This window comes from Oryctolagus cuniculus, chromosome 2 (genome assembly GCF_964237555.1).
Source record: "Oryctolagus cuniculus chromosome 2, mOryCun1.1, whole genome shotgun sequence".
Taxonomy (NCBI): Eukaryota; Metazoa; Chordata; class Mammalia; order Lagomorpha; family Leporidae; genus Oryctolagus; species Oryctolagus cuniculus.
In genome coordinates this window covers 78,656,722-78,684,478 of record NC_091433.1, presented here as the reverse complement: position 1 = coordinate 78,684,478, position 27,757 = coordinate 78,656,722, and the positions used below count along the sequence as shown (strand labels likewise).

Below are 27,757 nucleotides of genomic sequence, written 5' to 3'. Positions count from 1 at the left end.
TGATAGAAAGCATTATTTGATTTTATTGACCTCACCTGTAATACTGAATACAAATTTAAAATTAAGTGGTGCCCCTTAATTTTATTAAAAGCACAGTATACTTTCATTTAGAAATTTGGGCAGATACGTCATAAGGAAAAGGGGAACCAAGCAATCAAATAATTAAAAAAAAAAAACCTACTGGTTTATTTACGTATTACCAAACGTGAGCTACGGAATTTACGACAGTCCTTTAAACAGCCTTTTGACTGTGTATTTATCTCATCGCCAACTAAGTCTCTAACAAAATCCTCTAATCTATCACAAGTCTTCCAATCATGAGTTGAAAAGAAACACAGGCAGATATGCACATCAAGTACTGGAAGAAATTCACCACATATACAGTTGGCTCTCTGTATCCATAGGCTTCACACCCAGATTTAACCATCTGCATATTAAAAATATTCAGGAGGAAAAAAATCCAAAAGCAAAACCTGAATTTGCTATACATTCAGCACCAAGCCAAATCCACCCAAATAAAGTAACAACACCCACTGTGGCCTCCAACTCTCTCTCAGATCCCTAGTCTCATTCCAGCGCTCATTCAAGCATTGTTTGCCTCACATCTAGTTCCTCTGGTCTGTGTGCCTATCATGGTTGTGCCTGTGCAGAATTTTTTTCTTGCCATTATTGCCTAAGCATACACAGCATTTCATTGTTTTAGATATTATAAGTGATCTAGAGATGACTTAAAGTATAAGGAAGATTGTATAGGTTATACTCATATGCAAATATTATGCCATTTCTATAAGGACCTGAACATCCTCAGATTTTAGTATCCATGAAAGGTCTTGGAACCAATCTCATGGATACTGTGGGACAACTGTAGTTGAATTTCTCATATAAAATTCAAAAAAGGACCATGATATTCTCAAAATCCAAAGATCAGATAAGGTCTATCTTCCAATCTTTTATGCATCTTAAGAAATTATTTAATGATGCTAATGTAGAAATATATTCTGTATTTTGACATCAATAATATGACATTCAAGGTATGAGCCAATAAAATTTTGCATTTTAAAACCAAAAGGAACACATCTTGGACATCTTAAATTGTAAAATTCAGTTCAAAGCAGAAACTGTTACTGTGTAACAATCACTGCTCATATTAAAAGTGCTGGTGACAGTTCAATATGCCCTCTCACGAAATTTGTTCACATATACAACTATAGCCATCTATAACTGTAACAAGATTTTAAATGTTTAAGGTGCTTAAAGTTTGCACTGTAGGACTGATTCAAGGAGTAATCATCTGCTACTTTGGTAGCAGCTCAGATTAGAATGCGCCACAGTCAGAAATGCGGCTACTTCCTAAAATGTGGCATTTGTGGAGCCGGAGCGCCCTCTATAGGTAAGGAAGAGGACACAGTCATTAGCTGTCCTGCATGCATTTTCTCATTGATTCGGAGTTCACATCCATCCTGAAGCATTCGAACAGCTATTCGGGCGATGTTCTTAGAGTCGTCAAGACCACTGTGAGGCCTCCCATCATAATCCATTCCTAGTTTTTCAAGCATTATTGTCAGTTTCGTTTGGCTTCTAGGGACCTGGAAAATAAATAGTTTAGTAAATAATTCTTTAGGGTTTTAAACTGCAATATAAGCCATAGTTAAGTTGGAAAAATAAGAAATTGAAAATGAACAGTAATAGATAAATAAGGTAGAAGGTAATACTCCTGGTCAAATGAGGTAAATAACTCAAATTTTCAGTTTTAAAAAAATCTCAGAGTTTTTAGCTGAAAATACAGACACAACCCTCAGACATCTAAAGTCTTTGCAATTTTATGATTTAACAAATCATTTATTTAAAGGAATACACTGTTCTGGCCTTCAAAGTTGAAGATCTACCCTTTTTGTTATTGTTATTTTTTTTCTGAAAGGCAGTGAGACAGAGGCCAGTCCTGGGCGCAGCAGGTAAAGCTGCTACTTGTGATGCTGACAGCCCACACTGAAGCCAGTTTAAGTCCTGGCTACTCTGTATCCAAGCCATCTCCCTGTTAATGTGCCTGGAAAGCAATCAAAGATGGCCCAAGTACCTAGTCCCCTGCCACCCAAGTAGAAGACTTGGATGGAGTTCTTGGCTCCTGGCTTCAGCCTCACCCAGCCCTGGGTGTTGTGGCCATTTGAGGAGTGAACCATTGGATGGAAAGCCTTTTTCTCTGTCACTGAAATAAATACAATAAATTTAAAAAAAAAAAAAAAAAAAAGGTATACAGACAGCAAGACAATGAGAGATCTTCCATCTCTGGTTCTCTCCAAATTCCAGCACTGGTCTGGAGTGGACCAGGCTGAAGCCAGGAGTCAGGAAGTCAACCTGGATCTTTCATGTAGGTGGCAGGGATCCAACTACTTGAGCCTCTTAGGCGGTGCACTAAAAGGAAGTTAGAAGCAGAAGCTGAGCCAAGATTCAAACCCAGGCATTTCAACATGGGATGTGGGCATTCCAAGTAGTGTCCTAACCCCTGCACTAAACAACCACACTAAGATATAACTTTTTCAAACCTAAACTAATTATTTTGCATGGCACTTTTTTTTGTTTTGTTTTTTTGTTTTTTGTTTTTATTTCAAAGAGTTACAGAGAGAGGTAGCAATAGAGAGAGAGGTCTTCTATCCACTGGTTCACTCCCCAAATGGCTGCAATGGCCAGAGATGAGCTGATATAATCCAAAGTCAGGAGGAGCCAGGCGCTTCTTCCAGGTCTCCCACGTGAGTGCAGGAGCCCAAGGACCTGGGCCATCCTCCGCTGCTTTTCTAGGCACATTAGCAGGGAGCTGGATCGAAAGTGGAGCAGTCGGGACTCAAACCAGTGCCCACTTGGAATGGCGGTGCTGCAGGCTGGGGCTTTAACTCACTGCCACAGCACCAGCCCTTGCTCGGCATTTTTCTATAATGTATTATTCTATTTCACTCCTTGGATACAAGGAATAAAGCCTTTTTAGTTGATTAAAAATAATGAAGGTTGAGAATGAAAGGGGATGCCTATTTAAAAACTTGCTCAATTTTGATAAATACCAAAATCTCACACACTCCCCAAATTCCAAAATGCTCCTACACTTTGGAGACCACGGTTAGTCTCTGTCTATCGCTCTGGAGATCTGTTGAGTTGTGGGGAGCAACTGGGAGCAACTCGGACTAGACTAAGTTACTGGAATTAAGACTTATTCTATGCATCTGCTCTCCCACAATATGGCGCTGAGAAGGGAGTAACAGCTTCTACACAGCTGCCTCCAGTTCAACCAATAAACAGCAGGACCTGCTCCTGATTGGAGGAGAGCAGCATACTCCACGTGTGGGTAGCAGAGTTGGGATTGGTGGAAGAGGACTATAAAGGAGGAGAGAGACAACATGCACCAGGAACATCTAAGGGGAACATCTAAGAGGAACATCTAAGGGGAACACCTGTGCAGCCCCCGAGAGAGCTGGCCGGCGGTGTGCTGCTCCCCCGCGGAAGTGGGGAAAGTGGCTAGGGGGAACTGCCCTTCCGAGGTGGAAGGGTCGGTAGCCAACCCGGGAAGAACCAGCAGCAAACCCGGGGAGGGCCGAGCAGACAAAAGAACAGCGCAGGGTCCTGTGTCGTTCCTCCATGAAGACGGGGAGCGACATAATGGTGCCGTGACTCGGATAGGAAACCTAGGCAGGGTTTAGTGTCGCTCCTCCACGAAGAGGGGGAGCGACATTGAGTTTCACATTCCGTACAGCTGTGTCACCTATGTACCCTAAAGAGCCTCAGTTTCTTCACCATAAAATGGGACTAACACCCGCACTGTTTACTCATGCAGTTATTAGAACCACAAAAGTAAATGAAGTAAAAGCGCCACGATAAAGATCAATAACTACCTTAGGTGACAGCACTGCAATATACTCCGTGCCTTCCACTAAATATCACTTATAAAATGTGCTTCTGAAAATAACTTTTCCAATACAGTTGTACAAATTCCTAGAAACAACCTACCAATACTGTATGTCATTCTCATAGATCATAAGGCAAATGTAGGTTAGAATCTCAATGAGATGACATCCCACATCCACCAGCTTTACTAACACAGAAAATATTTGGCAATATCAGATACTGGAAATCTCACTGCCTTATTATTTCTACTTTGCAAAATGTGGGTATTTTTATGCAAATGAGAATTATTTTAAGTTTGTATTAACTATTAATAAATTTTACCCATTCTTTCTAAATTGTAGGTTGAAGAAAGAATGCCCTAATATAAGACTGCATTACCATCTAGGAGTTGTAGCAACAAAAGAACTTAACAGTAAGCAAATTCATAAACTTGAGTAGAAATTTACTTGAAACACAAAGAACAGAGGCAGAACACAATTAGTAGTTTTTTCAAATTAAAAACAAGAAAAAACCTAGGAGTTGAAAGTGAGATGGATAAGCAACTTACATAAGACACTAGCAATCAACTGCAAATGGGTGAACCTTATTTTAATCCTGATTTAACACATGAAAGATTAAAAAAAATATTTATGGTATTTATGATTACATTAAGGAATTGTTTACTGTTTTAGACTTGATAATGATGTGGTGTTTCTGTTTTTAGATAAAAACAAATTATTCTAAAAATAAGCCGACATTGAGCCTAGCAATTAAGATGCCAACATTTCACATCAGAGTACCTGGGTTCAACACTCGGAGTTCTAGCTCCTGACTCTGACTTCCTGCTAATGCTGACCTTGGTAGGCAGCAGTGATGGTTAAAGTTAACTGGGTTCCTGTCATCCACATGGACTGATCTCTTAATTCCTGGCTTCAGGCCCAGCCCCAACAATTGTGGTCATTTGGTGAGTGAACCAGATGGAAGGGAGTATGTGTGCTCTCGTGTATGCTTTCTCTACCTCTCAAATAAAAACATTATTTTGTTTGTTTCTAAAATAAAAATCCTTATCTTTGGGAAATAGATACTAAGACATATTTACAAATCACATGACAAAATGTCTGTATTCTGAAGGAAAAAGAAAAGTAGGTGGGGAACACAGACAACAAGTATATAACTTAAGTCACAGTGTATAACTGTTCAGTCACGTGGGCTCATTATACTATCTATTTCTGTATATATCTGAATTTTCCATAACAAATGCTTTTCTTAAAAAGATCACAAAATCAGTGAAAGTAAAATGAGTCACAAAAATGAGGGAGGGAATTATCAAACATAAACAAAGAACTGGTATCCAAAATAACAAAAGAACAGACTACCTTTTTTTTTTTTTTTTTAAATGGAAAGAAGATTTAAAAAGAGACTTTGGGGCTGGCCCTGTGGCGTAGTAGTGGATAAAGCCACGGCCTGCAGAGCTGGCAATTCATATGGGCGCCAGTTCGACTCCCAGCTGCTCCACTTCTGATTCAGCTCTCTGCTATGGCCTAAGAAAGTAGTAGAAGATGGCCCAAGTCCTTGGGCTCCCGCACCCACGTGGGAGACCCGTAAGAAGCTCTGGCTCCTGGCTTCGGATCAGCGCAGCGCCAGCTGTTGCAGTCAATTGGGGAGTGAACCAGCAGATGGAAGACCTTTCCCTCTCTGCCTCTGCCTCTCCTCTTTCTGTGTAACTCCGACTTTCAAATAAATAAATAAATCTTAAAAAAAAAAAAAAAAGACTTCACAGAAAAAAGAAACCCAGGTGGTTCATAAACATACAAAACTGCTGCATTCAAACTCATAAATCATAAGGCAAATGTAGGTTAGAATCTCAATGAGATGACATCCCACATCCACCAGCTTTACTAACACAGAAAATACTTGGCAATATCAGATACTGGCAAAGATATGGCACAACTGAGAAACGCATACACTGCTGATTAGAGTGCAACATGATATAACCTCTTGGGAAAACTATCTTTGCATTTACACATCCTACGACCTGGCTTATGGCATAGCTTACACCCTAGAGAAACCACTGCAAGAAGGCACCAGAGGACTTGTACAAGAATGTTTATAGCAACACTGTTTATAAAAGCTCAAAACTAAAAGCAACCCAAATGGCCAGAGTAGAACAGATCAACAAAGTAACAGATTCACACAGCAGAATTCTTCAGGGCAATTAGGTCAATGAACTGCAGTAACATAACATAACAGGAATGGATCTCAGGCACAATGCTGAGGAAAACAATATAGACAACATAGCCAATGTAATGCTAATTGTATCATGTTCAGACACAGACACAACTAAACCACAAGAGGATATATAAATAAATAAATATTAAATCTATAAGTAGAAACAGGAATATGACTACCATGAAATTATGAATATGGTTAGCATTAAAAAAAAGGAAAGGCATTTAAGTGGTTGGTAATTTACAGGGGAATTCACTTTGAATCAATCTGTTACACCCTACTTTTCTGCATGTATATTTCTCAGTTTAAAAAAATGCTTAAAATTTTTTTTAAGGAAAAGTCTTTTTTTATGAAACTACCTTAGGGATATACTTCACTAAAATAAAATTATAAAGGGGTTAAGAAGATGACACAGGATCTAGCACATGACACAGAAGTAAACAAATAGCTCCGATTAGAACACAATTAAAGACTCCAGGAACACATTATCTAGGGGGAAAAAAGGAAAAACCAACAGACTACCTGAGTGTGTTGAGTACTGAGAAGTAATTTTCAGTTTAAATGTAGAGTAATGAGATAAGTAAGCACTTAAAGAAGTCAACTTGGGGTGGGCACAGTGGTACAGCAGGTTAAGTCACCTCTCACTATGCCCGCATCCCATATCAGAGTGTCTGGTTCCAGCCCTAGCTATTCCACACTTCCAATACACCTTGCTACTAGTGCATCTGGGAGGAAGCAGTTGGTGGTACCAAGTACTTGGGTTTCTGCCATCTGGATGGAATTCCTAGCTCCTGGCTTCTGCCTAGCCCTGCCTCATCCTAGCTAGTGTATTTGGGAAGTGAACTAGAAGATGAGAGCTCTCTCTTTGCCTTTCAAATAAATAAATTAACAAAAAAAAAAAGAAGAAAACTAAAGAAAATTTTTTTTAAGAGTCATTGTTGGGGCTGGCACTGTGGTATAGCAGGTGGAACTTCCCCCTGCAGTGCAGCCATCCCATGTGGGTGCTGGTTTGAGTCCCAGCTGCTCCACTTCTGATCCAGCTCTCTGCTGTGGACTGGGAAAGCAGTGGAGGATGACCCAGGTTCTTGGGTTCCTGCACCCGCATGGGAGACCTGGAAGAGGCTCCTGGCTCCCGGCTCCAGATCGGTGCAGCTCCAGCCATTGTTGCCAACTGGGGAGTGAACCAGTGGATGAAAGACCTGCTTCTCCTCTCTCTCTGTTTAACTCTTTCAAATAAATCCATCAATCTTAAAAAAAAAAAAAAAAAAAAAAAAAAAAGTCAGGCCATCTGTGCTGTATCTTGAGACTCTGATTTTCTTTCCTTTTTTTTTTTTTTTTTTTTTTGACGGATTTATTTTATTTATTTGAAAGGCAAGAGTTACAGAGAAAGAGAGAAGACAAAAAGAAAGGTCTTCCATATGCTGGTTCACTCCCCAAATGGCACAACAGTCAGAGCCAGGCCAGGCCAAAGCCAGGAGCCAAGAGCTTTCTCTTAGTTTCCCATGTGGGTACAGAGGCCTAAGAACCTGGGCCACCTTCTGCTGCTTTCCCAGGTGTATTAGCAGGAAGGCAGACTGCAAGTGGAACAGCCAGAAATTGAACCAGCAACCATATGGGATGCTGGCACTGCAATCGGCAGCTTTGTCTGCTATGCCACAGCGCTGGCCCCAAAGCAATTCTTAAATCTAGGGGAAAGCTGTGAATACAATGCTCAACAATGAGGACTAACAAGGAAAGAGAAAGACATGCAAGAAAGATGGAACAATAGAGCTAAAACTTCATCTCTCACTACAGAAATTCAATAGATATTTCAAATGGAAAATTAAAGAAATAGTATAAAAACACAATTTAGAAACATAAAGGTAAATACTAGAACACACAGTTTAAAAAATATTTCAAAGTGTTTGTCATAAGAGAATAGGAGTAAGTTCCATTAAGGGCTGTGAGAGAAGACTCATTTGTTGTACATGATGTACTCTTAAAATTTAGATTGCACAAAGGTACTAACTTTGATTAAAAAATTAAATTAAAAATCAGTGGAAACATTTGTTCCACAGCAATCCACACATTTAATAAACTTCCAGTTGTTTTAACTACATGGATATAGTTCATCTGTTTCTAGAAGTATATACAGCAGACTGGCGTTGTGGCATAGCAGAAAAAGCCACTACCTGCAACTCCGGCATTCCATATGGGCACCGGTTCAAGTCCTGGCTGCTCCACTTCCGATCCAGCTCCCAGCTAATGGTGTGGGAAAAGAAGCAGAAGATGCCCAAGTACTTACACCCCTGCCATTCACATGGTAGACCCTGAAGCTCCTGGCTTCAGGTTGGCTCAGCCCTGGCCGTTGTGGTCACTTGGGGAGTGAACAAACAGATGGAAGACCTCCCTCTCTCTCTGCCTCTCCCTCTCTGTAACTTTCAATAAATAAATAAATAAATCTAAAAATAAAATAAAATAAAATAGAAGAGTATATACAGGTAATCTATCCTTAAAAAAAGTTAACAAGTTGGGGCCAGTGCTGTGGCGTAATGGGCTAAGCCTCCACCTGCGGTGCCAGAATGCCATATGAGTGCCTATTCAAGTCCCAATTGCTCCACTTCTGATCCAGCTCTCTGCTATGGCCTGGGAAAGCAGTAGAAGGTGGCCCAAGTGCTTAGGCCCCTGTACCCATATGGGTGACCCGGAAGAAGCTCCTGGCTCTGGATCAGCTCAGCTCAGCTCAGCTCTGGCCGTTGCAGCCATCTGGGGAGTGAACCAGCAGGTGGAAGACCTTTCTCTCTGTCTCTCCCTCTCTCTCTCTCTGTAACTCTGCCCCTCAAATAAATAAAATAAAATCTTTAAAAAAAAAAAAAGTTCACAGGTCAAATAAGAAAAAAAGGCTTATCTAACTGAACATAAACTAATCTAGAATCTGAAAAGTAACAACTAGTCCAATAGCCTTTTCCTATGAAAAACACCTAGAAAATCAAAACTTAAATGTACCTGTAAAATAAAACAAATTTATCATTAAGAGCAGTATAATCTGTAAACATAGAAATTTTACCTTGTAGAAGTTGCCGTATGATTTCCGAATATTGATCCACTTTTTCGCAAAAGGAGGGTATTTCAGCCTGCTGAGTTGGCACTGAATGTTCAAGAACTTACTCATATCCCATGAACTTACACATCAAAAACAGGGGGAAAAATGGATAAAGTAAATGCTATACCATTATTACAAATGAAGGTTTTAAGTCATTCCATTTTGTTTTTTTTCTTGACACACAGGCATACGTCAGCTCTTCTCATATCCATACATAACACTGAGTTCAGAAAATTAATCTCACTTCTGACAACACTAATTCAAAAATAAACTTTAAAAAGAAAAAACCATGAAAGTTAGACATATCAAATTTGTTTTCATAAATGAATTCTTAGTTTCAGTTTGCTTTTATGGTTCTGATTATCTGAGTAGACTTCTATCTTAATAAATATTTTTCTATAATTCTAAAATAACTCCAAATTACATTCAGTAGCAGGCTTATCATATTGGTAAATTCTTTGAGGGTGGTTTGAAGTACAGTAAGAAACAAAACTAAGTAAGACCTAAATTTGAGACAAAAGCAGCTGGTACCAAGTAGTTAAAATAAACTTATTCTTCTACAGCACTCATTTCTTTTTCTTTTCTTTCTTTTTTTTTTTTTTTTTTTAATTTTTTGACAGGCAGAGTGGACAGTGAGAGAGAGAGACAGAGAGAAAGATCTTCCTTTTGGCATTGGTTTACCCTCCAATGGCTGCCGCGGCCAGCGCGCTACGGCTGGCGCACCGCGCTGATCTGATGGCAGGAGCCAGGTGCTTATCCTGGTCTCCCCTGGGGTGCAGGGCCAAGCACTTGGGCCATCCTCCACTGCACTCCCGGGCTACAGCAAAGAGCTGGCCTGGAAGAGGGGTAACAGGGACAGAATCCGGTGCCCCGACCGGGACTAGAACCCGGTGTGCTGGCGCCGCAGGAGCAGGATTAGCCTATTGAGCCGCGGCGCCAGCCCTACAGCACTCATTTCTACAAGACCCATTAACTTACCATAGTTAGGAAGGATAACACTGTGTACTGTAGAAACTGTACTGATTCATATGTGGCTCTTCTTAGGCAAGGGGAACCAGAATAATAGCAGGAGAAATTATAACTTTCAGCAGGAAATAGAAAACCCTCCACTTAGCTGCCGCTAACAAAAGTATTTGTTACTTCCAAGTGTATTTGAAGAAAATTAGAAACAAGTGTCTGTCCCCAGGATCCTATTGCTTCTGCACATTTCTAATATCTTCTGAGGCAACCTTCACCTCCCCTGAGCTGCTTGCATGGATTGTCTGAATTTGTTCTGAAGGAATCAATCAGTTCTTGTTAGTGCCTTGTTATAAAACCGCATGGGTTTTGAATGTTCTGTCCCAAAATGCCAGGTTTTCACAGAACCACATATACTACACTATGACAGAAACATTTACGTACTTGAGCAAGAATGTTGCTTGTTCACATTTAAAATCAATGACAGATTTCTAAAAAGGCCCATCAATATCTTTTCAAATTTCCATTTTCAAACCCAATCATGATGAGATTAAATTCAATGCTCTTCTCTGACTGTAAGGATTTCTAAGTCCTCTATGTTGGTGACATCTTAGCTTTAGGTTACAATCTGCCCAGAGCCTGAAACCCAAGTTTAGGACTTTCTTCTTCAATCTGAATGACTTTATAGTACAGGAGTTGCCCTGGCATGATGCCTTTAATTCTTGTTTTAATCTCTGTGATCTTCCCATTTAGCCTTACATTTAAGAAATGTTTCTGGAGCATATACTTTGAGCTTAACACTACATTAAGTATGGAAGATTATCAGGTAATAAAAGTCCTTATTCTAAAAGAATTTTTAATTTCCTTGCAAAAATGTCTTCTAAACATAATGCTTAGATGAGAATATATTGTCAAATGTAACATAAATAATACATACCATGGAGGTTACAAGACTTTAAGGGAAAAAAAAAGATCAATGTGAGCAGTGTGGTAAAACACAGGTGGTCCTTGAATAATGATGTCAAGGAAGTGTGCCTCTTGGTAAAGAAAGCATGAAGTAAGCAAGTACAAAGAGAAAGGATAAACCATGTGCATCATGGGTCAGCTGACTAGAGTAGAATGGAACAATGGTAGGTGGATTAGGCTTAGCAGGTAGGGTGGGATGAGATGAGAGAATCCTAAATGCCAAGCTGAAGACTGTTCTGAGCAAGTGTTATGATATTTTAAGTGCATATCAGTTTAGTTTTATATATTAATATTTATCTTTTGCTAGTCCTGGATTAGACTATCATTGTTTTCTCTCTTCTCTTTCAACCTAAGATTTAAAATCTAAGGAGGAATAAGAATGCAAAAGGAAAATATTATTTCCTATGGGGTAACTCTAGGCCCTTAATAAACAGCTTTTGTGGATATTATAAAATGAATAAGGACATTTTTAATATTACAAAGATTTAAAACAAATAATTTTCATAAATACTTACCCATCTGTTAATATGCAGTATTTATACTTCGTTCCTAATTCCTTCAATTTCATCCAGTCAATTACTTTCCTTAGGACCTGAGGAAAAGTATCAGCTTTGTCTACCTGATCCTGAGGATATAAAAGTAACATACATAAAAATCAGAGTAGCTACATGGTGTCCCACAAAATACCAAAACATAAGCTGGAGTATGAGCAAGGCTTATCTATAATGTCTTAAATTCCTCATTTCCATTGGCTTAGAGTTACCCACACTTCATTTTTATGACAATTAAATATTAAAGTGAAGTATTAAGAACTGCTTGCAATTGAAGTATACAAGTATAGTCCTCCCAAAATCAAGGCTTAAGGTTATTCTCAGTAGTTCTCTTCTCACAGGCATCAGTCTAGGAGCTTACTGATTCTCAGGGTTGGGGGAAAGGGGAATCTCCTCTCACTGAAAGCCAGAGCTCCCTAAGGATTTCCCCATCTCAAGTCTCACACCTTTCCACACACACACTGCTGCCAGACTATCTTCCTAAAATGTAAATGTGATCCATCACATCACTCTCACACTTCAAGACTTCACACATTCTCCAAGGCTTTCAGGACAGAGATACACAAGATCCTTCACGATCTGGCTTCCCTCTGCCTACTCCAACCATTTTCTTACTAGCGCACACACACACACACACACACACACACAATTATCTTTAACTGCTTATAGTTCTGCTGTTTCACAACTGCAATACCCATTCTTTTCTGCCTACTAATCTATTGTGACTTGGCCAAAGTTTCCAACTTGAGGAAGCTTTCTGCAGGACAGCCCTCCATTCTCTCCATCATAAATGCAAGACCTTTTTACAGTTGCTCATAATATAACACAACACTCACGTGTCAGTCTTCTGAACCATACTGTAACCCATCAACTTACTGTCGGTCATCATGACTTGTAAGTTGTAAATGAGCTGAGGATAGACTCATTTGACTGTTTCTTATTCTGTAGAACCTTGCCATATATTAGAATAGGCAGTCAAATATGTGTGGAATGAATGAATGCATGAAGTAACCAAATAAAAGGACCTACTATAACAAAATACAACAAACTACCAGAGATCTAAAGAAAAAATTAAGCTAAATATAGAGTCAGGTTGTAAACAGATACATTCTAAAATATCTCCAAAGTTCACAACACTTACTTCCCTGTTTATTCTACAAATGAAACCTTTAATAGATTCATTATTACAATTCCTTAAAAGGAAAGGTTGAGAAAGATGTTACCAGGTGTAACAATTGCTTTTACATACTTTCTTAACATATGTGAAAGATCTTTACCAGACCAGGAAAATAACAGATTAAATGTCCACAACAATAGGAAGCTTTAAAAGTTATCTATTTAAAACATTTAATATCAAAACATCTTTCAAATTCTAGAAAAAAATAAAGAATATAAAATCATAACCTGAGTAATTCCAGTAAGATTGATGCAGAAATCAGAAAGCTGTGTGTTAGCCTCTGGTCTCACATACTGCTGAAACGTATCTTCCTACAAGGGAATGGGAATGAGAGAAGGTTAAAGTGTTTTGTATGACTTAAGATACATGACACACAATATATGACAAATTCAGTCATGCCAGGTTGTAAATTTATAGGTGCTCCTGAGGCAAAAGGGTCCTACATGAAGGACCTCTGGGTGAGACCCCAGTGGAAAGTGGTCATCAAAGGGTGTACTTTTCTCTGAAGGGAGGAGAGAACTTCTACTTTGTTTATGGCCTTTCTAAATACTGAAGGAGTTTGTGGATTCAGAAGGCTTCCATAGCCTAGGCAGCTCATGTCTAGAGCCTTGGGAGATCACTGAGATCATACTTAAGAGTGCTAATTGTTAAATTAGCAACAACAGTCAATATACTAACTTCCCATGCAGGACCTCTGATCTCAAAGAGTTGTATGAGAGTTAATAGCAAAACTTGTTCTCAAAGATTTACTTTGTTTTAGTGTATTAAGTGGAGGATATTCTTATGTCTCATAAGTTTTAGCTATGTCTAAGTGCTTACAAAAGAAGTATCATTCTTGGGTTCTTCTTTAAAGTTAATTAAGTTTCTCAAAAAAAAAAAAAAAAAGTGAAATTAACTTCGAGATGCAATGACTTTGAACTGCCCTTGTCTCGACTGTTGAGGAACAGTTTTTTTTCCATACAATTTGTTGAACTCTTTACTTGGTATAGAGTTAATCTTCTGTGAATAGTTATTTGAAAATAGATCTTAGTAAAAAATAAGACTGGAAATAGGAGAGAGGAGGATGAGTGGTGAGAGTATCAGTGGGAGGGCAAGTACAGCAGGAAGAATCACTATGTTCCTAAAGTTGTATTTATGAAATGCATGAAGTTCGTATTCTTAAATAAAAGATTTCTTTGGGGAAAAAAAAATTGATGGGTACAGCACAGAGCCTTCCAGAGTTTGTAAGGATAATTCTCCTACACGCAAAACACTCTGACTTTTAAATTTTAAAAAATTACATTCAGTTTAAAATTTTTTAGGCTTCATACCAAAATTTAAGTAAACATTTTTCTGGAGAGAAAAATGTTGATCTTTTGTGTATTATAAAACCACATAGCCTATTAATAAAACCTCTACTTCAAGATACAAAGAGTAGAAATAATAAATAAATTCTTTTCAAGAAATGCCAGTCTTCAGTTGCAATAAATTAGCTCCAGTTGCTGCACTTTACTCTTGGATAGTCTTTATTCATTTACTCTTGGACAGTCAAAATTTAACAGTCAAAACTTTATGATATATGATAGCTTAAAGGCTGAGAATATTCCATTTCTGTAGCAATTTTTAACTTCTCCAAGCTTTCCCACTGCTCTTGTTGTACACTGTGACTTAAATAAGGCCAGTGTCATCATCACTAGGCTCTCCTATCTAAGTGTCTTCTTTAGGAAGTCAGCCTAATATCGACTTCCTAAACCTCAACAGTCACTTTTTAAAAAGTAAGAACAATTTTGCCAGCACCGCGGCTCAATAGGCTAATCCTCCACCTAGCGGCGCCGGCACACCGGGTTCTAGTCCCGGTCGGGGCACCGGATTCTGTCCTGGTTGCCCCTCTTCCAGGCCAGCTCTCTGCTGTGGCCCAGGAAGGCAGTGGAGGATGGCCCAAGTGCTTGGGTCCTGCACCCCATGGGAGACCAGGAGAAGCACCTGGCTCCTGCCATCAGATCAGCGCGGTGCGCCGGCCGCAGTGCGCCAGCCATGGCGGCCACTGGAGGGTGAACCAACGGCAAAAGGAAGACCTTTCTCTCTGTCTCTCTCTCACTATCCACTCTGCCTGTCAAAAAAAAAAAAAAAAAAAAAAGTAAGAACAATTTTAAAGTCTAAAGATTTAAAGGTAGCAATTGTTAATCCTAGATAGATACAGAGAAAAAGACAAAGAATATTTCTTGTGGCAAACACTAAAAAGAACGTAAATGTTTATATACCACAAGAATACATGCTTTTCACATACTATCAAGCAAATGAACTATAACTGATTGCTAAGAATCATAAAAAAGAAAACAATAGCAAAGAACACCTGAACTTCAAAGGTTAGATGATCTTTACCTACCAAATCACTTAAGAATCCTACTTAGCTATTATAAAGTGTATATTCTTTTAAGTATTTTCTAATTTTAAACATAAAATACTCCATAAATATATTGCACTTACTCTCAGATAATCAGATAATACTAAATATCATTAATAAAATTTTAGTCACTTTTAACAGAATAAAAATGTTCTAAGAACTACGCATTCACTGAACAAATATTTACTTATTACTGGCCGGCGCCGCGGCTCACTAGGCTAATCCTCCGCCTTGCGGCGCCGGCACACCAGGTTCTAGTCCCGGTTGGGGCGCCGGATTCTGTCCCGGTTGCCCCTCTTCCAGGCCAGCTCTCTGCTGTGGCCAGGGAGTGCAGTGGAGGATGGCCCAGGTGCTTGGGCCCTGCACCCCATGGGAGACCAGGAAAAGCACCTGGCTCCTGGCTCCTGCCACCGGATCAGCGCGGTGCGCCGGCCGTAGCGCACCAGCCGCGGCGGCCATTGGAGGGTGAACCAACGGCAAAGGAAGACCTTTCTCTCTGTCTCTCTCTCTCACTGTCCACTCTGTCAAAAAAAAAAAAAAATTTACTTATTACTTAAAATCACACAGTTAAAAGGTGATGAGGGTATTAAAAGTAAAGGAAGGCCGGCGCCGCGGCTCACTAGGCTAATCCTCCGCCTAGCGGCGCCGGCACACCGGGTTCTAGTCCCGGTTGGGGTGCCGGATTCTGTCCCGGTTGCCCCTCTTCCAGGCCAGCTCTCTGCTGTGGCCAGGGAGTGCAGTGGAGGATGGCCCAGGTGCTTGGGCCCTGCACCCCATGGGAGACCAGGAAAAGCACCTGGCTCCTGGCTCCTGCCATCGGATCAGCGCGGTGCGCCGGCCACATCGCGCTGGCCGCGGCGGCCATTGGAGGGTGAACCAACGGCAAAGGAAGACCTTTCTCTCTGTCTCTCTCTCTCACTGTCCACTCTGCCTGTCAAAAATAAAAATAAAAAATAAAAAATAAAAAAAAAAAAGTAAAGGAAAAGCAAAGCAGGTAAGAGGGTATGCACAAGCTACAAATAGGATCATCAACTAGGCTTTACTCAGAGGTTAAATTTAAGGAAGGACAGGAAGGGAAGGAAAGAGAAAGGAAGGAAGAAAAGAAAGGAGGGAAAGATAGGGAGGGAGGAAAGAAAGTAGGACAGGGGGAGAAGGAGAATAGGAATTAGCCAGAAAAATTTCTAGGGAAAGAGAACTAAAGTTCCGAGAAGTGATGGACTAGAGCATGCCTGGTATTTTTGAGAAACAGCAAGCAGGCTAGCATGCTTCAATGGACAGAACGAGGAAAGGAGTAATAGGAGAGAAAGCAATTAGAGGTAAGAAGCCAGATCATATACAGAATATGGCTTTTACTCTGAGTTAAACGGGGAAGCTAGTACAGAGTTTTCAGAAGACTGAAGTGATCTGCTGAATTTTTAAAGGATTATTTTGGCTAAAAGAAACAAAGGTACAATCAGAAATTGGTTAGATGGGGAACGCAGTCAATAGACAAGAAATGACTGGGGCTCAGTCGGGATTCACAGCAGTTCCATTAAGCAGGTGGGTTCTGGATGTATTTTGAAGGCAGAGCCAAACTAGAATCACTGGTGGTCTGGAATTGCAATGCGAGAGAAACAGAAGTCAAGGATGAGCCCAAGGTTTCTGAAGCGAACAATCAGATCAGAAATATAGAGCTGCCATCCCTGAAGATGGAGAAGGCTGATGCCAGAATGGGTTGTGGGTATATTCGATTAGGGACATGTTAGGGTGTCTGTTTAGGTGTCCAAGTAGAAATGTCTAGTAAGCAATCTGGATTTGGGACACAGGTGCAGGTTGGAGATGCCCAGGTATATTTGGAAGTCAACAGCACAAAGACAGTTTCTAAAAGCTAGCAAACTAGCTAATATCATCCAGGGAGGGGATGTATACAGAGAAGAGGAGCTAGGAGTCTGCTGAGGGGCATCTGCTATTAAGTTGGGAAGAAGAGGAGACAACAAAGGAAACTACAAAGGGGAAATTCAGACAGGCTGGAGAAATGTCACAAAGAACAAGGTGTATTAGCAGTGACTTGAAGAAAGTATTTTAAGACAAAAAGTAGTTAATTCTACCAGGGTTTAGGCAAAAGCCAAAGATTATGTTAATAACTGATTTTTAGTGGAATGACAGGATTGAATACATAGCTTAAACTTAACGGAATGTAAACCCACAGTGGTATGGGTTTAAGATAATGGGAAGAAAGGAAACAGAGAAGTATTTATATAACTTACTTGCTGAAGAACTTTGCCATAATTAAGAACAAAGAAACGGGGTAGAAGGCTGTGCCGTGGGATGAAGTGAACTTACATAGTATGAAAAACGTTTCTATTTATAGGAAAAATAACAGAAATAACAATAATGTCTAAATGAGGGAGAATTTGTAGAACAATGTCATTCAGTAAGACAGAAGATGTGAAATCTATTGAGTTATGCAATATTGCTTCCATAGCTGTCATTTCTCTTTCTAATTTATGACCCTTCATCTGCTTTGGATGAGAAAATATAATAAGATGAACAGCAATATAACTAAAAGGCTATGCTAACAGCCTAAGGTTATGCTATAACCTACCCATTTTAATGCTCCAGGCCTTTTTATAACTACTCCCAGTGTGTTGGTGGCAACTGGGGATACTACAGAAGTGACTTCTGTAAGATAAAATGTTAGTAACACATCACCCAAAATTTTTAATGAAACATAAGTATTTTGGGGAACTCCCACTATGATTTCCAGAATAATGGACAAACAACATAGTATATGGTTTAGAACTCAATGTTACAGGAGTTGTTTCCCCTGTAAACTTTCCACCAGAAAGATGGCCAGTTCTATACTGAAAGGTGACTTTTGTAAATTATCATTCTTAAATACAGATCAGTGTTCTCATTAAAACCACAGGCAGTGGTTCTCCACTCTGACTACATACTAACTGAGAGGTTAAAAGAAATGCTAATGTCAGGGGCCCTATCATGGAACAGCTGAATAAGAATCTCTGGGTCTAGGGCCAGGCATTAATTTGTTCTGTTTTTCTTCTACTCTACAGAAGACTCTGATGTTTACCCAGATGTATGAAGTAGGCAGAAGAAAACATAATTTTTACTTTTGGGAAAGGTATCTATGCAAATTGCTTTATTATAGCTTTTCTTTTAATCAAATCAATATAAAGTTCACAAGAGCAAAAAGTCCACTTCAGAAATCTAAATCTAGTTAAAACATCAAATGAGATCTCCACGTTACTTGTGAACACCAGAATAATTGATGCTATAAGTAAAATTAAAATACAGCATTTCACTTACTATTTCTAAGGTATGAGTATTCAGTAAAACAACAGGAAATTCAATTATTTCATGTATGAACTCAGGTGGGTTACCCTCTTCACAAGTGGCTTCAAAGTCAATAATACAGATGTAGTCATAGTAACTGTCAGCACAATTGCTCTCTTTCAGCATTAGCTTCTGCTTCTTGTAATAGTTTTTCAGTCTCTTCTTCAGTACATCCTTTACTCCTCTAAGTAAAAGAATAAAATTTACTTATGTAAATTTTACAGTCAATAATCAAATTTCTTACCTGCTGGTACTGGGCTGAATACTGACAGTCACAGCATAATTTAGCAAATGCTATTCAAGATAAATGTCAGGAAAGTAACACTCACGGCTAAGTTAGCAAAGAACTCATTAAAACAAAGACACATGGGGGCAGTTCTTGGCACTGCAGTTAAAAAGCGCACATCCCATATTGGAGTTCAATTCCTAGCTTCAGCCCTGATTCCTGGGTTCAATTCCTAGCTTCAGCCCCTGATTCCTGGGTTCAATTCCTAGCTTCAGCCCCTGATTCCAGCTTCCTGCTAATGTGTACTCTGGGAGGCAGCAAGTGATGGTTCGAGTAATTGGGTCTGTGTCATTCACACTGGAGACCTGAATTGGTTCTGGGTCCCAGCTTTAACTCTGGCCCAGCCCTGGACATTGCAGGCATCTGAGGAGCAAACCAGTAGATGGAGCTCTACATTTGTGTATATGTGTGTGTATGATGTCAAATTAAAAAGAAAAGTTTAATACATCAACATTTTCCTTCAAAATACCTTAGTTTAGAAGCATACAGAATTTTCTCCAATATATAATAGCATTTGAAACCATAAGCCTTGTCAATACGTATCACCAACATAGCCATATTACCTTATACATTAAGATGATATTAAAACTAAAACCAATATTGATGATATATATTCTACTGGCCAAACACAAATCTCAAAATGTGAAAATGAAGGTAAATTGAACGCCCTGTGGTACCTATTGTTTCTTTTGGCTTTTGTAGGTTGGACAACCAAAAAAAACACCCTGCACAAATATGAAAGTATTATGAGCCTGGTATATAAGGTTAGATGTCTATAAGCTACTTAACCAGGAAAACTAATTTATAATATCCTGGTATAAACTTCATACAGAGGAACACTACCATACTCAGTAGGTTCTTAAACTGAAAATAGGTTTCTTAATTTATTATGGGGAGAATATGATGTACGATATTGCAGATAGCTTTTTAAAACATAAGTTCCACAGAACAAGTGTTTGGTCTACTGATTAAAACATTGGGATAGGCCGGCACCACGGCTCACTAGGCTAATCCTCTGCCTGCGGCGTCGGCACCCCGGGTTCTAGTCCCGGTTGCCCCTCTTCCAGGCCAGCTCTCTGCTGTGGCCCGGGAAGGCAGTGCAGGATGGCCCAAGTGCTTGGGCCCTGCACCTGCATGGGAGACCAGGAGGAAGCACCTGGCTCCTGGCTTTGGATCGGCGCAGCACGCAGGCCAAAGCGGCCACTTGGGAGGTGAACCAACGGAAAAAGGAAGACCTTTCTCTCTGTCTCTGTCTCTCTCTCACTGTCTAACTCTGCCTGTTCAAAAAAAAAAAAAAAAAAAAAAAAAAAGGGATAAAACATTCATGTTCCAGATAGGAACACCTCATTGGAGGTCTAGCTCTGGCCCCCACTCCAGCTTTCTGTTAATGCAGGTCCTTGCAGGCAGCAGTAATGGTTTAAGTGACTGGGCTCGTACCAAGCACGTGGGAGACTTGGATCAAGTTCCCAGCTCCTGGCTTCATCCTCAGCCTATTCCTGGCTGTCACAAGTATTTGGGGATGGGAATCAGAAATGAGATCTGTCTTGCTCTCTCAAATAAATACTTTTTAATAAAAATAAAACAAATTCCACAAATGGTGTAGGAGAGGGAAAGGTCCTCCTACATGGGCAACAATGATTGGAAATAGCAATCACATTCTCAAACAGAAAAGTATTTCTTCAAAAAATTAAGTCAAAACCAGTGCTTATTTCTTCAGTATTACTTGGCTGAAGTCTGCAAATACAAAATGGCAGTAAAAATAAAAGTATCAGAATAGTAATAAATGTGTAGTATCAACTAAAGCATTTGGGCCACATTGCCAGTTAGAGACAAACATTTCTTAGCCTTTTGTTTTCCTTTCTAAACTACCACTGAAGCACTGAAAAAGAAACCTACTCATGAAAACACTAATAATCAAGCAGTTAGTTGTTTTAAGATAAAATGTCCAGGCTGGCACTGTGGTACAGCGGGTTAAAGCCCTGGCCTGAAGTGCCAGCATCCCATATAGGCATGGGTTCTAGTCCTGGCTGCTCCTCTTCCGATCCAGCTCTCTGCTATGGCCTGGGATAGCAGCAGAAGATGGCCCGAGTGCCTGGGCCCTTGCACCCATGTGGGAGACCCGGAAGAAGCTCCTGGCTTCTGGCTTCAGATCGGCACAGCTCTGGCCGTAGCATCTGGGGAGTGAACCAACGGATGGAAGACCCCTCTCTCTGTATCTCTTTCAAATAAATAAAATAAATCTAAAAAAAAAAAAAAAAGACAAAATGTCTTTGTATGTTTACTTGCTTGAAACTTTCCAAATTACCAAAACCTAAGAAGAAATTCATTAAAACACTCTTTCATATTAAAGCATTGTAAGTGACCTCTGTATCATGTGACATGTTTACATCACTTCATGTTACTTTTCTCTTTTGGAGAAACAATATTTACTAAAGGGTTGCCTGGAAACCCAATGGCAGCATGATCAGGTAACTAGTTGCTTAGAATGGAGATCCATCACCTTTAAGATTTCCATTGTTTCTCCCACACTGAGTAGTCACCATTTTTTGGCAATTTCAACTCAGAAAAATATTCAGAATTTGGTTCTCCTTAATTTGCTATGGCTCCCATTAGCTTCTTGAACTATGGCAAATGCCTCCTCCATCACAACTCTCCAGTTCATTCTTAATCTTAAGAATAGAGCACTAAAGCCAATTTACTGTTACTTATTTTTATTATTCGTGGATCCCTTCTGCTTACAAGAGAGCATAGAGTTCCTTTACAACCTAGCTATAACTATCATTTCAGTATTCTCCTCAAATGTTCCTACTGCCCAAAGGTACACTGGTACATCATATACTACTGGAAAAAAAAGTGTTTTAAGCTATAGCTTGAATATGGGGTGTATGTTATGTTTCGTAACTATGGTTATACAACAGCTGAGAAAAAGGCAAGATCATGAAGCAGAAAACATACAGAAATTTTGGAAGTTTGAGTTCTTGGGGCCAGCACTGTGGCAAAGTGGGTTAAGCCGAAACCTACAACGCCAGGCAGCAGTTCGAGTCCTGGCAGTTCTGCTTGAGATCAGCTTCCTTTTAATGCACTTGAGAAAGCAGTGGAAGATGGCCCAAATGCTAGGCCCCTGCCACCCACATGGGAGACCCAGATAGACTTCTAGGCATCTGGCTTTGCCCAGCCCAGCCCTGGCCATTGCAGCTAACTGGGAGTGAACCAGCAGATGGCAGACTGATTCCCACCCCAGCCCCACCTCACCCTGTCTGCCTTTCAAAAAAATCAAATCAATCTTTTTAAAAAACAAAAAAGTTTCTAGGTTCTTTTGACTTTTCAGTTTGGCACAATTCTAATGTAACTTTCCTATATTCCTGAGACACAGTCTCTTCTTATGCTGCACATGGCCAGACTTCCAATATAGCACCAGCCACTCTATATTGATTATCTGTAAGACTGTGAGATTTCCAAAGTGGGGAACACATCTGTATTTACCTTTATAACTTCAATGCCTAAAGTAGTGCTTAGAATTCAACACAGGCTTGCTCAATAAATACACAATCATACATCTAGATCACTAGCTCCCATGCAAGCCAGCAAGCAACTGATCTTCACACCTGGGAAGGACACAAATTTTGCTCAGAGAATTTTCTGTATGCTACAGATTGTACCTTTATAATAAAAAATGGCAGGGGAAAATGAGGTCAAAATTTTTGTTAAAAGTTACGATGTAGGGGCTGGCACTGTGGTGTGGCATGTAGAGCTACCGCCTGCAGTGCCAGCATCCCATGTGGGCGCCAGTTCAGGTCCTGACTGCTCCACTTCAGATCCAGCTCTCTGCTATGGCCTGGGAAAGCAGCAGAAGGTGGCCCAGGGTGCTTGGGCCCCTGTACCCGCGTGTGAGATCCGGAACAAACTCCTGGCTCCTGGCTTTGGATCAGCGCAGCTCCGGCCATTGAGGCCAATTGGGGAGTGAACCAGCGGATGGAAGACCTCTCTCTCTGTGTAACTCTGACTTTCAAATAAATAAATATTAACAAAAAAAAAAGTTATGATGTAGACAATCGAGAAGGGAAAAAGTATGCATATGTTCTTCTGAGAAGTAGTGAAGCTCTATTTTAAAGCTTTAGAAGAGGAAAAATACTTTTATAAGACAATGAAGATTAGAGAATGCTCTGAAACAATAATGGTTTTCCTACACAGTCTGGCTGGCAGTTCCACTATTTATCAGAAATCTATGTATGTATTTTTCTGGGTTCCAAGTCATTTCTGCTACATGCCTAAGTTAAAAAAATTTCTTTCACAAAAAATATTAAAAATTTAAGTATATGTACATTTCTTTAATGATACACACAGTTGACTAAGCTCTATTGTTTTTTCATTCAACACAGTTAAACATCTGCTTATTATCATACTGTCACTCTGCATTATTTTTAAAAGCAAATCCCCCCACCCTGGCCAAATTTCCTGGTCAAAAAAATTCTTTTTTTAACTTATCTGGTTTCAAACAAACCCTCTATAAAAAAAATACAAATGGTCAAAAGAAAACTTAAAAACAGGCCGGCGCCGCGGCTCACTAGGCTAATCCTCCGCCTAGCGGCGCCGGCACACCAGGTTCTAGTCCCGGTCGGGGCGCCGGATTCTGTCCCGGTTGCCCCTCTTCCAGGCCAGCCCTCTGCTGTGGCCAGGGAGTGCAGTGGAGGATGGCCCAGGTGCTTGGGCCCTGCACCCCATGGGAGACCAGGAAAAGCACCTGGCTCCTGGCTCCTGCCATCGGATCAGCGCGGTGCGCCGGCCGCAGCGCGCCGGCCGCGGCGGCCATTGGAGGGTGAACCAACGGCAAAGGAAGACCTTTCTCTCTGTCTCTCTCTCTCACTGTCCACTCTGCCTGTCAAAAAAATAAAAAAATAAAATAAAAAAAAAAAAAAAAAAAGAAAACTTAAAAACATTCAATCTCATTAATAAGATATAATTATTCAAACACACTTGTTACAATGAGCTAGATAACCCTATACTCTCTATAATATACCATTATATATAATGGTAGACCATTAAAATATTCTTAACTATAGCAATCCTACTTTACCATCTAAAATCCTGACAAATAATCAGAGCTGCACACAAAGATTAACATACAACAATGTAAATAATGGTTATTTGAATTGTAATAATAATGGCTCTTTATGGTAGGATTACAGATGAACTTAACTTCTCAGTGTTTTCTAAATTTTCTAAGATGAGCATGTACTACTTTTATAATTTAAAAAGTTGCTTTTAATTACCTTGTTTCAAGCTTGAATTCTGAAAGTTTAGCTCTGAGTTCTTCTTTACTCATTCTATTAATACAACCATTCGTGATAGCAATCTCTTTGTAAACTGGGTCACTGAAATCACTTGCACTGGAGGTAATGAACTTAGATCCTTTTGTTTCTTGGCCATCAAATCTACACCGTTGCTTTTTCTACAAGAAAAAGGGGGGGGGGCACAATATAGTTTATATAGTACAGACATTTTAACTCCTGAGGCCTATTCATGCTACATGATAAACAGTGCCCACCGCAGATACTATGACCCCACTCTATTCTGAGTCTCAGGTTCCTCAAATGCACTTAACTAAAAGGAGGACTAGTGATAGAGTCAAAGTCAACTCTGCATACAGCTCCAGCTGACCATATTCTAGTAGCATATCCCATGATAGTTCCTTATTAGCCTCTGATCTTCAGTTTCTTGTCTATGAAACAAATGATAACTGCCTCATATGGTATTTGGCAATGGTAATGCTATTTGGGTGGAATCACTGTAAGAATGAAATATGTATTTCAGGCTCTTAATACCATTCCCAGAATGGCTATAAATAAATGGCTGTTTATCATTAGAATTTGATCATAGTAATTTATCTTTTATTTCTAAACTTACATTGAATGTTCAGTCAGGTTAAAATTTAGGACAATATTAAGGAACAGTCTTTCCATCAAAACATTTCTCTCTTCATTTAGGCAACTTTTTGGATCAATTCTCTGATTCACCTGGTTAATTGTTATATAAAATTATAGCTACAAAAATTGCCCGTGGTAACACTTCTAACTATTCTTGATATGATGTATACATGACTCGTAAAAAGAAAAATCTGCTTCTGCTCCTGGGTCCAACTCTACCCTCATCCTTCAGAGAAGCTCTGGGCACAGCCATGATGCCCTATAATCAGTATCTCCTCCCAAATTTCAGGTCTATACTAACACTCCCAAAGAAGGATGCTCATCAAAATCCACATATATTATTAATCTGCAAAAACACAAAATCAATTTCCTAAATTAATTTATGACAGTGGCATCTACCCCATTTCCATGTCCATCTGTTAAAATGCCCTATACGTGATGGCCACATATTGAGAAAAAGTGGAAACAGATTCCATAATACAGAGAGGAATATTCACCTCCACAGACTGTGACATTTTGCAGTTTTCATGAATCCAGCTGCACAGATTTATAATTATCTTAAATAAGAGAATCTTTTACCTTATAGGACTTGACCATGAAAATGTTTGACACCTGAGGTCTGCCGCTTATCTTGTGGTAAAGTACATTAAAGTGCTGCTGAACTTAAAGATGAGCTGCATATTTTCTGCTACAAATATAGAGGTATTCCAAAATTGCTGTCCTTTTCTTACTGAGAAAGGGAATGCAGCTTGACCTTTTGAAGATATTATTTATTTATTTTTAAGGAACACAATCTGTTGTTTCAAAGATAGAAGAAACATGTTCTAACAATAAGCTACCGAGTAACCACTTATCTGTGTGGAGAACATCTTGAAAAAAATGTTTTAAATGCTTCCATTATTTCATTGCCAAAAAAACCCCACTATACATTAGTTATTAAAAAGAAACACAAAACCTCTGTATTTGCAGTGAAAGAAACTTAAGATTTATCTCGATTAATATTCTTCCAAAAGAAGATCTCTGATGAAATTTGAACTAATTGTTAAAAGATATAAAAATGCAATAGCTTTTATCAGTTTACAGAAACAACTGACATTAGATATGATGGAAATTTACTATCTGAACTCCAACAAAAAAAAAAAATCATAATCAGGATGGAAAATCCAATTGTATCATCATTTACTAAGAGCATCTAACAAAAAGTTTTTATTTTTTTTAATATTCAGTTTTTGTTAATTTTTATTTACTTGAAAGGCAAATGAGAGAGAGAGAAAACATACCTTCCATTTACTGGGTCAGTCCCCTAATGTCCACAATAGTCAGAGCTGAGCCAGGCCAAAGCCATGAGCCAGGAACTCAATCCCAGTCTCACGTGTCAGTGCAGGGACAAGTACTTGAGCCATCGTGTCCTGCTTCCCAGGGTGGGCATTAGCAGGAAGCTGGACTAGGAACCAGAGCCAAGATTCCAACCCTAGGGATAGAGTGTCTGAAGCAAACGCCCTCCCCTTAATGAGTTTTTAACAAATATGACAGTCACTGAAACCCATCTGGAACACAGTACAGTCCCAGTCTCAGGCCTTGAGTCACTATCTCTCAAAGCTTCAAGACTTTCAAATGTAATGAGGCATCATCAAACACATTTCTCTTTATAAATCTTTGAAAACTGATTTACATATTACTCACAAAATCTCAGACTAAAGAGGGAGGTGATGTGGAAGAGTGTTTCTTTTTGTTTGTTTTTAATAAAGGACATGGAAGGCCTCTTTGAAGACAACAAAGGCATGGAGGAAGAGCGAAGCACAGAGGGCAAAGGCAACACGCAAAGACCCCTCGACCACCTTAAGGGACTAGGAGGAGGAGGCCAAGGGGCACTGAAAGCCGAAGGGAAGAATTGTGTGAGATGCCATTCCTAGCAACAAAGGCAGGAGCTAGATCCTGCGGGGGCGGCCAATGGACTTCGAGGGAGGAGGGGTGGGCCAAAGCCATGTCATCATTAAAAACATCACCCTAGGATGGAAGGAGCGAAGGCAGGAAGCCTCTTGGTGCTAGAGTAGCAAACACCAGTAGTAGTGGCACAGTCGGAGAGGCGGCGGCGGCAGCAGCAGCAGTGTTGACAACCCGCAGCGCCGCTCAGTAACAATCACAATACGCAAGTTTGCGGACCGTTTCGCAATTCTCTTACAGCAAGCAGGGTAGTCCACCAGGGCCAGGCCAAAAAACATTTATTTACCAACCCCATGGTGCTCGGATGGCATGTCTACGTGAGACCGTGGCAAAGGGGCAAGATCTGAATGGAAGCGCCAACAGCCCCCTTGAGCCGACGCTGGGAGGAAGCGGGTAGCCCGGGGTGCGCGTGCCTGCGCGTGTGCGGGAAGACGACCGCGCCGGGGCGCGCGGCGCCACGTTTCAAACCCCGACCCCACCAGTTCCCGGGAAGGGCCCGACAGGAGGACAACGGGAACGGCGGATCTATGGAATGCTCAGGGTAGAATTCCCACTCGGAACTTAGGAAAAACCCCCGTTCTCGGAACTTCTCGCCCTATGGACGCTGGCACGGAGGGTAATGCGGGCCCCAGGGGGCTCCATGACAACCACCCTGCCGCAGGCTCCCGGAGCCGGGGCTGGGGCCCCAGGGGACGCAGGTGTCGCTTCTGAGGAACCCCCGTTCAGAAAGGGAAACCGGAGTCCGGGGCTGCTGGCGCGGCCGACTCCTCCTCACCTCCAGGTTCCGACGCTGCGGCTCCTGCCCGTACTCCGGCCGCGCGGGAGTCACGGCCTCGCCGCCAGGCTCTTCGCTCTGTGGGTCCTCCATGCCGACCCTCACGCCAGAAGAAAGCTGGCCGGAGCCGGACAGTCTCTCACGCTCAGGCCGCCAAGCCCGAAACACCCCGCCTTTCTCTGTTGAAAAATTACGGGGCTCTAGTTCCCGCGGCGGCAGCCACACAAACTCCCGCGGCCACCTCCCACTTCCGGGAGCGTCTGGCGTCCCCACGCCGCGCAGG

The 27,757-nt window shown here is 40.6% G+C and overlaps 1 protein-coding gene across 3 annotated transcripts; it reads right to left on the bottom strand.

The window, feature by feature from the left end:
- ERI1 (exoribonuclease 1) lies at positions 1-27,742 on the bottom strand. 3 transcript variants are annotated; one of them, XM_002720827.5, is made up of 7 exons: positions 27,475-27,742; positions 24,102-24,280; positions 18,519-18,729; positions 13,057-13,140; positions 11,617-11,726; positions 9,143-9,257; positions 1-1,586 (listed from the first exon to the last, which is right to left on the bottom strand). In XM_002720827.5, exons 1-7 carry the CDS (start codon positions 27,565-27,567, stop codon positions 1,344-1,346), a joined length of 1,035 nt encoding a protein of 344 aa, XP_002720873.1. In that variant the 5' UTR covers positions 27,568-27,742; the 3' UTR covers positions 1-1,343. The 3 variants fall into 3 exon arrangements, with proteins under 3 accessions (XP_002720873.1, XP_051688475.1, XP_051688476.1); XM_051832515.2 differs by lacking the exon at positions 27,475-27,742 and adding an exon at positions 26,036-26,336; XM_051832516.2 differs by lacking the exon at positions 24,102-24,280 and having other exon boundaries at positions 27,475-27,716.
- Positions 27,743-27,757: the final 15 nt, after the last annotated feature.